At 38.6% G+C, this 15145-nt stretch overlaps 1 protein-coding gene across 2 annotated transcripts in view; it reads left to right on the top strand.

The window, feature by feature from the left end:
- Positions 1-3745: 3745 nt before the first annotated feature.
- Positions 3746-15145, top strand: part of ABCB7 (ATP binding cassette subfamily B member 7) — a 122455-nt gene continuing 111055 nt past the window's right edge. For both annotated transcript variants that reach the window (XM_047764556.1, XM_047764557.1), the window contains exon 1: positions 3746-3947. In XM_047764556.1, coding sequence (XP_047620512.1) covers positions 3780-3947 — 168 coding nt within the window. In that variant the 5' untranslated portion in view covers positions 3746-3779. The remainder of the gene's footprint in view (positions 3948-15145) is intronic.

The following is a 15145-nucleotide window of genomic DNA, read 5'->3' as shown; positions in this document are numbered from 1 at the left end:
GCTAGGGGTCTAATCGGAGCTATAGCTGCTGGCCTATGCCAGAGCCACAGCAATGCCAGATCTGAGTGACGTCTGCAACCTACACCACAGCTCAGGGCAATGCCAGATCCTTATCCTTAACCCACTGAGCAAAGCCAGGGATCAAACCCACAGCCTCATGTTTCCTAGTCAGATTCGTTTCAGCTGTGCCACCATGGGAACTCCAAGTTCTAAAAACACAAATGACCACTGTGGCCTTCTTTTTTTTTTTTTTTTTTTTTGTCTTTTTGCTATTTCTTGGGCCGCTCCCGTGGCATATGGAGGTTCCCAGGCTAGGGGTCCAATCGGAGCTGGAGCCACCGGCCTACACCAGAGCCACAGCAACGTGGGATCCGAGCTGCGTCTGCAACCTACACCACAGCTCACGGCAACGCCGGATCGCTAACCCACTGAGCAAGGGCAGGGACCGAACCCGCAACCTCATGGTTCCTATTCGGATTCGTTAACCACTGCGCCATGAGGGGAACTCCCACTGTGGCCTTCTTAAAGTACTCAACTGTTTCTTCCACATTTCAGGTGTAATTAAGTGAAAGGAATACCATATTTGGTTAGCTCTACAGCCTCTGTCAATTTACAACCTGTCTCAGACTGTTTCCTCATAAATATGGGAATATTAATAAATAATACATATTCTTCAGGATTGATGTGAGGATTATGTAAGATATGAGAAACCACCATTTATTTATTTATTTATGTTTAGGGCCTCAGGTGCAGCATATGAAAGTTCTCAGGCTAGGGGTCTAATAGGAGCTATAGCTGCTGGCTTACACCACAGCCGCAGCAACGCCAGATCCGAGCAGCATCTGCAAACTACACTACAGCTCGTGGCAATGCCCACTGAGCGAAGCCAGGGATTAAACTCACATCCTCATGGATATTAGTTGGGTTTGTTTCTGCTGAGCCACAACAGGAACTGAGAAACCACCTTTTAAATAGAAAAAATACTATATACATATAAATATAATTATTGCATAAACAAAGTGCTGTCATGTGATCTCTGTCTTCAACAGCTAGTGGCTTTTATTGTATGATCCTCTATCTCTAATTTATTTCCAACACTTATGTGTTAAGTTGCTGCAGGCCAAGTTGGCCTGCTGCTGCAGTTCTGCAGTGCACAACTCTCACAATGCTTCACGTTCTATTTCTGGGTGCACTGGAAATCTTCTTTGGCTTATTTGGCTTATGTTTGATTCAATTTATCTCATCACAGAGTAACAACTTTGTTATTCCAATGTTATTTATGTTTCTTAATCAGAGGAGTTGACTTAGAATGAGACTACTTTGGTAAGAGTGTCTTGACTGCAGTCAAAGACCTCACAACTGTGCCAATAAGGCCTGCAGGTAATTCTAATGAAACTACTCAAAACTCCCGAGAAATCATCTGGAGGGTTAGATGTTTCAGGATTCTGAGATCTTGCCTTATTTAAAATCTTACAATTCTGTATAGCCTCTAGATGCTTTCTTAGTGTAAACTACAGTGGAATAGCAGCCAGAATACTATGGTTCTAGTTCTGATTCTATCACCATGTAGCCTTGGTCCTCTTTATCTACTGAGAACAAGGAATACCCCCAAAAGCTGTTATTAAGATACAGCAAGATAATGTGTTTTTCTGAAAGTATAAAAATTTGAGATATTATTTTGTCATATTTTATCTGACAGTCTCTCATAAAATATATATTGCACAGGTTCCTATATTAAAAAAAAATTAGAGCATTATTGGAAAATGCCTTACCTGGGTAGAAAGATTCAGTGGCAATACTAAGCCCTAACGGAACTCACTGGTAGAGTCTAGGGTTTCTCCTAGTACATAAGTATTTCTAACACAAAATAGATGATGGATAAATATTTACCAATGATGATATAGGCATTCATGAAAGAGGCTATTATTGATTTATCAACAAGACAATAATAAGCCAGAAATATCCAATTAGTCACTAGGTTTTGTCAATTCTATCTCCATAATGTTTCTGGAATTGATCTACTGTCATTGCTACAACCAGCTTCAGGCCTTTATTTTATGACCATTGCATTAACTTCATGACTCTAATCTGAACTCCCTCCAGTTTGAACTTCCTACTTAAGCCAGAGTGGTTTAATGAACATACAAATCTGATCATGTTACTTTCCTGATTAAAACCATTCACTCACTACAGGATCAAGCATTAATTCAGAAGAAATACAAGCGCCTTCACCATCAGGCTTCTGCTTATCCAGGATCATCTCCTATTACTCTGCCATATGCTCTCTAGACCCCTGAACCTGGAAATGACTTTTTTGTGTGCTTTCTTGCTGTTAAACGTGCCATTTCCTTTACACAGAATTCCCTTCAACTGGAAACTATATTCTGCAAGTAACTACTTTCAAGTATCCTTTTCCCTGGAAACCTAGAGTGTAATATTAATCTTGAAACAAAGTAAAGCTAACTGCATGGGCCATGCATATCTTCTGTCTTCATCAAATTTATCATTAGCTCATGGGGCCTCCACATAAGAAGTTTATAATTATTTGCCTGTCATGTGTGAAAGTTTGAGAATGCAGCAATGAATAGAAAATTGCAAACATTACTGTCCCCAGAGTTTCAGGTAACATTTACACTTGGAAATGCAGTTTCCCAGATAACTGTAAACATATTTCAACATCATTTTGTTGGATGATATTGGTGACAAAGCATATAAACCTTTCTTAAAACATGGATTTCTCTACATACATTTTCATTTTACCATCTAGCTGTTTTGCAATAATTAGATGCTGCAGAAACTGAAGGGAAGAGGTATAGAGAGGCAAAGTAGCAATGTAAAGGAGTGTGTGTGCGTGTATAAAATTCTCCCAAGAGCAACAGATCAAAGGAAAACTGCTCCAAAGTATGTGCGATAACAATCTACCAAGAGAAAGCACTTACAAGACAAGTGAATCTTACAGGTAGTGAATTTCACAGATGAAACCTCCTCCCTGGGGAAATCAGTATCTGTAGTTTAATCTGCCCTGAACATTAGTACATAGGAGAATGATAAGAATATGCAGAGGGAAAATGAAGAGAGTAGATTTTGGCTCCGAGTTGGGGGCAGAAGAAGAGTGAAATGATCAAGATACGGCTACTAGACATATCAAATGCGATATTTAGTATATAATTACAATATGAAAAGTCAAGAGAAAAAAAAAAGAAAAAAAAAAAAAGGGAGTTCCCATCGTGGCGCAGTGGTTAACGAATCCGACTAGGAACCATGAGATCGCGGGTTCGATCCCTGGCCTTGCTCAGTGGGTTAAGGATCTGGCATTGCAGTGAGCTGTGGTGACGCAACTCGGATCCCGCGTTACTGTGGCTCTGGCGTAGGCTGGTGGCTACAGCTCCGATTCGACCCTTAGCCTGGGAACTTCCCTCCACATGCCGCAGGAGTGGCCCACGAAAATGGCAAAAAGACAAAAAAAAAAAAAGAAAAAGTCTCACTGTTTATATGAAATTCAGATTTACCTGTGCATCCCGTATTTTAGCTAACAAATCTAGGAAAAGAGAGTTATTCCCGGTTGTGTAAAACAAACACTCAAAAGACCAGCCCTAGAAGGAAAAAAATGCGGTTTCGCTAAAGCCTCTTAGTCTTCAGAGAGAAGCGATTTCCGGTCTCGGCCCTGGACGGGAGCCGCGGGGGGGTGGGGGAGGGGTGGAGGAGGGGATTTAGTTAGGGAGTTCGGACCGCCAACGTCCCACAATCCTCTGCTCTCGGTTCCTCTTTCCTCGCTCAAGATGGCGCTGCTCGCGATACATTCCTGGCGCTGGGCAGCTGCGGCGGCTGCTTTCGAAAAGCGCCTGCACGGTGTGATTCTGATCCGGCCTTTTGTCTCTATCGGCGGCCCAGGTGCTCAGTGGAGGTCAAGTCAGCTCGGCGGCTCGGGAACTGCGCGGACCTCCCAGGTGAGATGCCGTTCACAGGAAAGTGTAGGGTGAAGGACAAGGGGACCTGTAGGGAAAAGGTTGCCCTTGTGTCCTCGGGTCAGAGAGAGCGCCGAAAAGAAAGGTTGTCAGGCTAATTTAGAACATCAGTAAGTGACAGAAATTAGGGTTAGAAATTTGAGGAAGGGATGAAGAAAACATTTGGGTTACAGCGAATAAGAACGGACAGACGTTTCCAGGCAGAGGACACCTGGAGCGCTGGTGACTCTCGCAGGATTTACAATTTTTAATGAGTCTACGAGCTAGGGTAGACACCATTCCAAGACTGCTTACTTTTCTAAATGCAAGGAAAACTGGGCTACTTTCCAAGGTTAGTAATGAAATTTGGGACTAATTTGCCAATCGCTAAGATTTTACTCAGTCGGAGGTAGCAATTTTGAGGGCACTGGAATATTATAACAAGCTACCTATAAACAGGCGGCAAATTGAGTTAGCTCTTCTTGCTGACAGTGCTCCTTGATAGGCCAAAACCGTAATTATCTCTCTGCAAAACAGGCCGCCCTAAATTCATATGTAAACACGGTTATCCTTTGATCTGAAGATAGTGTTCTGTATAGGCAGGTCACTTTGGAAGCCAGAAAGCTATTTACCTTTAATTAATGAATGTAGCTATGGCTATAGTGCCTCAATACTTGCGTCCATTATTATTTCTTATTCAAGAACAGTTTATTGTTATTATTTGTACCTCAGTATATCTTTTTATTGCCTATAATTGGCAAAAAAGTTTAATTGGAACCCTTGTTCATCTGTATCAGTAAAATGTTGTCTTTATATGAGGAACAACCTCTTAAATTTTGATTCTTAGTCAACAAATATTTAATGTCTACTATGTACGTAGTGCTGTGCTAGATAATGGGGTACCAAGAGAAACAAACACAGTAAATATCTTCAAAATTGGTCATTTTAGTTAAGGAATCGGATCTGCACATTACAAGAATAATGAAAAAAAGGATATAGGTTAAATATCAATGAATAATATGAACAATAAGGGATGTAGGCATCCAGAGGGAATAGTGATAATTAAGGACTAGATATAAAGAGGATCTCATGCTGGCAATAGAACTGGGGAGAACATTCCACGCAGGGAGTATAGAGAATGACACTAGGCATGTGGGATGTTGAAGGAATTATATCCATTTGTTCAGTAATTATTGAATATCATAACCTCAGTGACAATATATGCCCTGTCCTTAAAGAGTTTAAAATCTAGTAAGGGAAATACGTTGTGAGCCACACGGGAAGTCTAGTAAGGGAAATACATAAACGGTAAGTAAATAGGCAATTATAATACAGTAGTATAATGATGGGGAAGGTACAAAGTACTGGAAGAATATACATGAGGGGCATCAAGACTAATCTTGAGGTGGAGAAAATTGCCTTGAGTAACTGATGTCTAAGCCAAGACCTGAAAAATCAGAAGTTAACTGAAGAGAGAGTAGTATATGCGGAGGCCTACAGGTAAGAGGGAGCATTAACCTTTTGTTGAACTGCTTTTGGTTTAGTCTAGTGAGGAGTTCATGATGGAAAATGGCAGATTAGGCTAGAGAAACAAATCCAGATTCTTTTATTAAGGTTTTTTTTGAAAGCACCTCATAGTTGAAAGTTTGTTCCATGTGCTCTCTTGGGAACCAGTCTTGTTCTGTAGTCCTCTAATGAGCCAGATAAAGTTGAGATGAAGTAAAGTTAAGACTTTCAGGCTCCAAGAATGGGGGGAAGGAGAAGGCATTAGGAGTTTCAGAGGGGAGTGATGAAAATAAAAAGTTAGCTTTTTCTCATTACGTGAACATTATTCCCACAGCTTCCTTCCTGCACTCTCTCCTCTACCTCCTACCATTTCTTTTGGTTACCATTTCAGGAAGTGTGAAAAACAAAGGAAAGATGTTACCCTTGTTTTCTACTTCTTAAAGGCATGCAACTCTTGCCTCTTTTATAAAAATGTGGATTTAACAGGGAGATGAAGGACTAATTATAAGGCTTTTAAAGTAGAACCTGATGCAAATTTTCAGATTAATTAGTGATTTGTGATTAAAATTACAAAATATTGAATGCATATTTTTAGCGCAATCATTAGTAGGTTTTTTTTTTTCTTGGCTATACCCAAGGCATGCGGAAGTTCCCAGGCCATGGAGCAAACCTGAGTCACAGCAGTGACAAACAATGCCCAATCTTTAACTTCGAGGCCACCAGGGAACTCGTCATTAGTATTTATAGCATATTTTAGAGGTGAAAGGAACCTTAGCGCAGTGTTATGAAATCATGTTAGTGGGTTGAATCAGCACGTTTTTAGAGTAGGAAAGAAAATATCAATGCTTTATACATATTAAGGGAAGTATTATTTTATGTATTTTGTTTTGAGTATTTGTATACACTTCCGCATATATGTGGTTACTGGGATGCATTGTAAAATGTTTTCCACGAAGGATTATGCCCTGGAGCTATGTTGTGCAGTGTGGTAGTCACTATCTTCATGTGGCTGTTTAAATTTAAATTAAATTGAAAATTTAATTCTTTATTTGTATTAGCCACATTTTAAGGGCTGAATAGCCATGTAGATATGGAACAGTTCCATCATGGCAGAAATTTCTATTGAACAATACTACCTTAGAAAATAATCATATACAGCTCTTCTAATTTTGCAGATGAGGGAACTAGGTTCTAATATAGATAAATGACAGCCATTAAGGTCATTTTTTTATTGACTTCTGTGTGTTAGATATTTATATGAGAGTAATTAAGACTGTTGCAGACACTAATCACACAGTGAATGTTTGTTGAATTGTAAAGATATTTCTCTAGTAATTACTAGACCACTATTCACAAAGGGAAACACCTGAAACAAAGTTTTTTCTTAAAGTTGGAAGACTTCATATGATAAGATTTTTTTTTTGGCCACACCTGCAGCATGCAGAAGTTCCTGGGACAGGGGTCAAACCTGAGCCACAGCAGTGACAATGCCGGATCCTTATCTGCTAGGCTACCAGGGAACTCCATAAGATTTAAACTGTAATGATTATTATACAGTTGCCTCTCTGCTACACTAGTTAATATTAAAAGAACTTATGAATTTTGAGTGATAGACTTTTGAGTTTATTTCATTAATATTTATTTGGTGGAAACTGAGGCATCATATACTTAATCCATAATGCCTTTTTAATCTATGCTTAATAAATCTTGGCTCTTGATTCTGACACTGATCATATACTTTCTTCATTTGTTTTTATTTAAACATCTTTATTGAGATTAATTCACACATCTTACAATTACCCATTTAAAGTATGTGATTCAACAAATTTAGCATATTCAATAGATTTTAGTATATTCAGTTATACATACCACCAAAATCATAGTCATTTTACATTTTCATTACCTCAAAGGAAACCTGCTACTCTTTTAGCTATCACCTCCCTTCCCCTTCCTCCACCAGCCCTGTGCAACCACTAATCTCTGCTCAGTCTCTATGCTCTGTCCATTCTGGACATTTCATATAAATGGAACCAGATAATATTTGTTTTCGGGACTGGTTTCCTTCACTTAGCGTTGTTTTCAAGGTTCATCCATGTTATGGCATATGTTAAATGCTATGTAAGTTTTTATGGCTAAATAATATTTGGTGATACAGATGTGAATGATTGTCTTTATGCATTTATCAGTTGATAGACATTCGAGTGGTTTCCATATTTTGGCTGGTGTGAATAATTCTGCAATAAACATTCATGTACAAGTTCTATGTGGACAGAAGTTTTCATTTCTCTTGGATATATACCTAAGAATAGAATTGTTGGGTCATATGGTAAATTCTGTGTTTAATTCTTTTAGGAACTGCTGGACTGTTTTTCAGAGTGGCTGCAACATTTTACATTACAATCAGAAGTGTATGAGGGTTCCAATTTCTCCATATCCTAGCTAATAGTTGTTATCTGACTTTTTTAAGTCTAGGTATCTTGGTGGGTGTGAAGTCATGTCTCCTTGTGGTTTTGATATGTAATCCCTTGATGACTAAAGATGTTGCCCATCTATCCATGTGCTTATTGGCCATTCATATATATTCTTTGGAGAAATGTCAGTTCAGGTTGTCCTTTGCCCAATTTTTAATAGGATTATTGGTCTAAAAAAGACCAATAAAAAATTATTGAGCCACAGGAGTCTTTATTCTTGATTCAAGTCCCTTGTCAGATATATGATTTGCAAATATTTTCTCCATTTGGTGGGTTGTTTTTTTACTTTCTTGATAGTGTCCTTTGAAGCAGAAAAGTTTTTCATTTTGTTGAAGTCAAATTTATCTGTTTTTTAATTTTTTTTGTCATACTTTTGGTGTTATAGCTAAGAATCCATTACCAAATATGAGGTCATGAAGATTTACCCTTATGATTTCTTCTAAGAATTTTATAACTTAATTCTAATGAGATATAGAAACATTACTTTTGTATAGTTCTAGTTCTCCCCCCCTTTGTTGTTTTATTTTTGTGCATATTACATCTATGAATATGTTCCTATTCTAACAATACATTGTCATAGTTATGAATTTATATAATTTTATGACTTTTAAAGAAGCTGAGAAAAGAAAGGAGGGCGAGTAAATATTTATGGCTTTTGTTATATTAACTTTTGTATTTATCATTTCTGATTTTCTTCATTTGTTCTCTTGTGTTCAAGTTATCATCTGGAGTAATTTCCTTTCCCAGTACAGCTGTGCTTTCACCTATCTCCTTTGTGCTGTTATTGGCAAGTATATTGCGCCTCTATATGTTGTAGGTGCAATTGTACGTTATATGCATGTTGTTTTATACAGTGTCTTTTTTAAAGTCAGTACAAAGAAGAAAGTGGAAAAAGTTTGCATTTATAGAATCATTCATATAAACAGAATTACCTTTTCCTGTGCTTGCTTTATTGTGTGTGGATTTGAATTACAATCTGGGGTCACTTGCTTTCAGTTCTTACTAAAGAACTTTCTTTAGTATTTCTTGTAAGGTGGTTCTGCAGGTAAGGGGGTCTCCCAGTGTTTGTTTGTCTGGGAATGTCTTTATTTTGCCTTCATTATCGAACAATGTCTTTCCCACATATAAGTGCTTTGAATGATGTATCTCACTGCCTTCCAGCCTATGCATTGTTTCTGCTAAGGAATCAGTTGTTAATTTTATTGGGGTTCTCTTGTTAGTGAGGACTCTTTTTTCTTTTGCTACTTTTAAGATTTTCCCCTTGTTTTTGGCTTTCAAGTATTTTTACTGTAATGTGCCCATGGCTCTCTTTGCATGTTTTCTATTTGGAATTTGTCAAGCTCCCTAGATGTGTAAATTTTTGTTCTTTTTAATATGCTTTGGAGGTTTTCAGCCATTATTTCTTCAAGTAGTTTTTCTTCTCCTTTATCTCTCTCCTTTCTTTCTGGCATACTCATTGTGCATATATTGGTGTGCTTAATAATGTCCTACATTTCTCTGAGGATCTGTTTTTTTTTTCCACTCTTTTAAAAATCTCTATTCTTCAGAGTGAATGATTTCTATTAATCGTTAAGTTCACTATTTCTTTCTTTAAAAAATATTATTCTTACTATTATCATTTTTTTGGCTGCAGCATGCGGTGGCTTAATGTGGGACCTCAGTTCCCAGACCAGGAGTTGAACCTGGGCCTCAACAGTGAGAGTGCTGAGTCCTAACCACTAGATCACCAGGGAACTCCTCACTAATTCTTCTGCCAGTTCACATCTACTGTTGCACCCCCTAGTGAATTTTTCATTTCAGTTATTGTATTTTTCAACTCTAGAATTTCCATTTGATTCTTTTTTATAATTCCTATCTGTTTATTGATATTCTACATGCAATGTGACATTGTCATCAAACCTTCCTTTATTTCTTTAACATGGTTTCCTTTAGTCTTTGAATATATTTATAAAAACAGCTCTGAAGGCTTTTTTTCTTCGATCTCAAAACCGCAGACAGTTTCACTTGCCTGCCGCCCCTCCACCCCCAGTGTATAAGTTATATTTTCATCTTTCTTTACATGTATCACAATTTTTTTGGAACTGAACATTTTAGTTAATATTGTAACTCTGGATACTGGTCCCCTCCCTCCCAGAGCTTATTGTTGTTGTATACTTGTTTATTTGTTTAGCAACTGGCTGGATTATTTTAGTGCCCTCTCTGGCCTCACCCTGCCCCCCACTCCACAGTGTTAGTGCCTCTGATGTTGCTCCTTAGGCAACATTGCCTTAAAGAGCATAGCCTTAGGTATGTCCACAGTCACCCTGGTATGACAGTGGTTTTGCTGAGGCTCTCTTTGGCTTTTTCCCAGTTATGCTCCATTTGTTGCTGGCAGATTGCACTGTCGTTTTCAGCAGTGTCCTGGGGCAGAAATTGTTTCACCAACTAAAGTAATCAGATTGGGGTTCCTTTGAAGTGAAGACTGCTGAGGTCAGTGTTTGAGATTTGTTCTGACCCTAGGCAGTGTCCTCCCAGCTATCTCCCTCCTTAGTTTTCTGGTTATATGGGGACAAACCAGCTGACCTACAGTTCAGTCCAATGATTCCACTAGTTTCTTCCCCCTTGCCTTTCACCCTCAACCTCCACTGTATTTGAGAGCACCCTTAGGCTTGAACTAATTCACATCTAGTTGTATGAAGTCAGTTTCTATGGCAAGGGGTTAGGAGCTGTCTGCTTTAGGGCCTTCTCTTCCCAGGCAAAATCTCCCAGTCACAGCCCTGAAGCTGGGGATAGGGGAAGGTAGTGGCTTTCCTTTGAGTGATACCCCCACTTTAGGGGTTGAGTGCCAGATGGAGTTCGGGGGAGCAGTAGCTTCAGGTCTTTTTGGCTTGCCTCTCCTGATATGGAGCCATCCTCTTACAAGTTAAGGCCAGAGTGACTTTGGGCCTCACTCATCTTGGTGGCACCACACTCAAGGTAGAGTCTCTAGTAGGGGATATGTGGAAGAAGGCAGACCCTGCCTCTTGACTCTGTTAGCTCAGAACTTAGCTTCAGCAACAGGTTGTTGGGGGAAGGATGAGAAATGCTGATGTCCTGCCTTTCCCAGGAGGATAGTCTTTCAGCTAGGAGCTTGGGACAGATGGAGCACTGTGCTCCTAGCTGAGTCAGTCTCAAGTGGAGTTTCCATATTGCCAAATTGGAAGTAGGGAGGCGAGGAGTGTGTCTTTTTTTTAATTTTAATTTTTAATTTTTTTTGTGGGGGTGCTGTACCCGTGGCATATAGAAGTTGCCAGGCTAGCTGTTGAATTGGAGCTGTAACTGCTAGCTTATACCATAGCCACAGTGACATGGGATCTGAGCCATGTCTGCAACTTACACCATAGCTCACAGCAGTGCTGAATCCTTAACCCACTGAGTGAGGTCAGAGATTGAACCCTCGTTCTAATGGATACCAGTTGGGTTTGTTACCACTGAATCATGACGGGAACTCCAAGGAGTATGTCTTGGTTTAAATACTACAGACACTTGCCATTCTTGCTGAGCTCTCGTAGATTTTCTTGAGTAAGTGATATTTCATTTGCTATATGCCCCCAGGACCATTTCTAGGGATTTTAAATGGTTGTCTTTTTACAAAATTTACCAGTTTTGCTGGGGAGTGGGTCTAAGGAGCTCGTTACGTTGTTTTGCTAGAAGTGGAACTCTTCATTTGTTTTTGACTGGCTTGTGTTCTTAGGCTTATTGCATACAGCAAAGCAGTCTGTTCTTTCTCTTTGGTTTGTAGGAGATACTGCCATTGAGGTATGGCACACCTTTTATTTTAGTCTACTTGTCTTATAAATTCCATTTAGTAGTAGCTCTTTTGGATAGGCACAGTTTTGTTTTCATTTGTTGGCTCTGACATCATGGACAAAGGGTGGGGACTTGAATTTCCTCCGGCAGTGTGTAAGATCCCCCTTCCTGCCCTCCCGCTGGTAACTAGCTGCTGATAGTTAACCAAGTAGTTAAAAGTTAAGAGGTTTTACTTCTGGCCTTCATAATGACTGAGGTTGGAATATAATAACACTAGGGAAATAATCCTACTCTGCTTTTTAGAGAGTCTAATTTTAAGATTTAAGTTTCATGATACATAAAATGTGTGTCAAAAAACTACAGTGAATACTGAGAAGACACAAAATGTAATAAGAAAATGAAAAACAGAACTTAACAGGAAAAAATTAAGGATGTTTTCAAGTAGATTATTTGGCATAGAACTGAAGAGGGTGAGAGGTGATTCAGTAACATTTAAAGTAACTGGAGGATAATTGTAAAAAAATTAAAAGCTATCTTTCTTATGAGTTCAGCGATACCTGAATGTACCTGGAATATTAGTTTATAGTACCGGGGCATAGACTTCAGTTGCAGGAAGAGGGATTTCATGTGCATATAAGAAGGGATTTCTTAAGTTAATAAATCTTTTATTGAATATCAAGACAGACTTTTTTTGGCATATGGAAGTTCCTGGGCCAAGGATCAAACCCACACCATAGCAGCAAGCCAAGCCACATCAGTGACAATGCCATATCCTTAACCCACTGAACCACCAGGGAATTCCCCATGACAGACTTTTTTTTATGGCTGTACCAGTGGCATATGGAAGTTCCCAGGCCAGGGATTGAATCCAAGCCAAGCTGGAGCTGCAACCTATACCACAGCTGCAGCAACACCAGATCCTTTAACCCACTGTGCTGGGCCAGGAATTAAACCAGCACCACCACAGACACAACGCCAGATCTTAACCCACTGTGCCATAATGGGAACTCCCTCACATTTTTTTTTTGCTTTTTATAGCCACACTTGTGACATATGGATGTTCCCAGGCTAAGGGTCGAATGGAAGCTATGGCTGTCAGCCTAGGCCATAGCCACAGCAACGCCAGATCTGAGCTGTATCTGTGACCTACACCACAGCTCATGGCAATGCTGGTTCCTTAACCCCTGAGTGAGGCCAGAGATGGAACCTGCATCCTCATGGAACTTCACACAATGGGAACTTCTTTTTTTTCCACATGAATTTTTAATGGGGCAGATTTGTTTTTTTTGGAAAAGGGTACACTATTTAATTATTTAATTTTTATTTTATATTGGAGTATAGTTGATTACAGCATTGTGTTTTAGATGTACAGCAAAGTGATTCAGTTATTCATATGCATATATCCATTCTTTTTCAGATTCTTTTCCCGTGTAGGTTATTACAGAATATTGAGTTCCCTGTGCTATATAGTAGGTCCTTGTTAATTACCTATTTTATATATAGTAGTGTGTATATGTTAATCCCAAACTCCTAATTTATCCCTCCCTAAGAGGGCAAATTTGTATTGTCCTGCCCCTTCTCATACTACTTATTGATCTAAGTATAGAAGTAGAACTGAGATTGATGATTAATAAGTTTAGTATTTGCTAGTGTTGGGGAGATGGAATTAGAGTGAAGGAAAAGTAAGCTAGATTCTTAAATCATCTAGGAAGGTAGAAAATGTTCTAAGGAGGTGGTGGAGGGTAGTGGCTTTACTATAAAAGTTGTAAATAAAGATGAAGCTTATATAGGCTATAAATTATAAGGAATGGAAAGAAAAAGGTCTTAGTCTACAAGTGGCATTGGGGATTGAGAAGAGGATTCTGAGGACCCCCTCATTCAGAAGTAGTTGAATAAATAACATTCTATAAACCATTAACATATTGATTTGAATTGGTTATTGAGATTAATAGGAGGGGCGAGAAAAATTCATAATAGTGTTTCTGAACTTTCTTTTAGAACAGTTGGCCCTTTGAGAAGCTGTTAAGAGCCATCCCCCTAGAAAAATGCTTCATATACGCTTCATTTTGCATGCAAAATTAGGGGGATAGAGAATCCCTGATAAATATTGCATGCTGGTGGGTCTGTAATGGATTTTCTTCTAAGTAGTCAATGGCAGAATAAAGGGCACTTGTCACTGGGCAGTGGGTGTACAAATGGAATGGAAACCTATTTTGCTTATATCAAACTTTTGACTAAATGGAAAATATAGTACTACACTGATACTTAATGTTGTGATCTTAAAGTTGTTAGTTTTTCAAAGGAGTGTGTTATTTTTATGTTGTAAAACAGTATATAGTAGAGGCAAAATTGCTTGTTCTGTATGTGACTCTTACAATTTTTCTTTTTTCTTTTGTTTATAATTTCCCTTTTTAATGATATAAAATCACATCTAATGAAAATGTGATGTCTCACCTCTTAATTTTCCATTTTCCCCTTCCAGTTCTTATGTGTACATAATTTTTACATTGCTTACATAATTTTAAATTGTTTCTTTTTAAGTTTAAGCATTCTTTTTCTTGGTACTCAGTCTTTACCAAAGCTAGGTAGCTTTATTATTTAATATTTTAGTAATTTTAATAGGTATATATTCAGCTGCCTGCATAAGTGACATTTTTGTTGTTTTGGTTTTCTCCTTTTCCTAAAATCTCTCTCTAAAGTCTTCATTTATACTTTTGACACCCTTGTAAGGTTTGTCACTAGTGAGTAAATGTACTTTTCAAGTATTTTTATTGTGTCATTTGATCTCCACAGTAACTTTGTGAGGTAGGTGAACATTTCATTGTAGTAGCGATGGCCCATTCTGTCATTTTTCAGTCCCTCAACTTATGTCCTAGTTTTAGGCCCTTGTAACTTTATGCATGACTTTTCTCACTGCCTCGAGGTGTTAGCCCTTCCAACCCATCCCTCAGATAAACATCCAGATTATTCTTCCTAAAGCATAACTCTGATTAAGTGTCATTTCCCTTCCCATGGGCTTCAGTGGTCTCTACACCTTAGCCTGCTGCTCAAGGCCCTAAAGGATTTTCCACCTAACTAGATTGTTAGCCTTATTATTTTCCCTATAAATACCCTGTTCATCCAACCACCCTGGATTGTTCTCTGTTCCTTGGACGTTTTGCTTATTTGTTTTTGTTCTTTCATTTCATGTGATACCCTGTTTCTGTTTTCCATAGAACTGTCCCTTGTAAGCTTATAAGACATTGATATCTCCCTCCTCTGAACTTCTGTAACACCATTTTCTACAAGTATAGTTATCATGTGTGTCTTGTGGAGGAGATAAGCTTTTATGCACCTAAAAGGCAGATACATTCCAGCCATCTATTTTTGTTTTAAAACTTCCACGGAGCTGAGTATGTTACATGTAGCAGGACTCAGAAAATATTTATGAAATGAATGATTAAACCCTATAACCAA

Source organism: Phacochoerus africanus, chromosome X, assembly GCF_016906955.1.
Source record: "Phacochoerus africanus isolate WHEZ1 chromosome X, ROS_Pafr_v1, whole genome shotgun sequence".
Classification (NCBI taxonomy): Eukaryota; Metazoa; Chordata; class Mammalia; order Artiodactyla; family Suidae; genus Phacochoerus; species Phacochoerus africanus.
The sequence above is the reverse complement of the archived record's forward strand: the minus strand, read 5'-3'. Positions and strand labels throughout refer to the sequence as shown.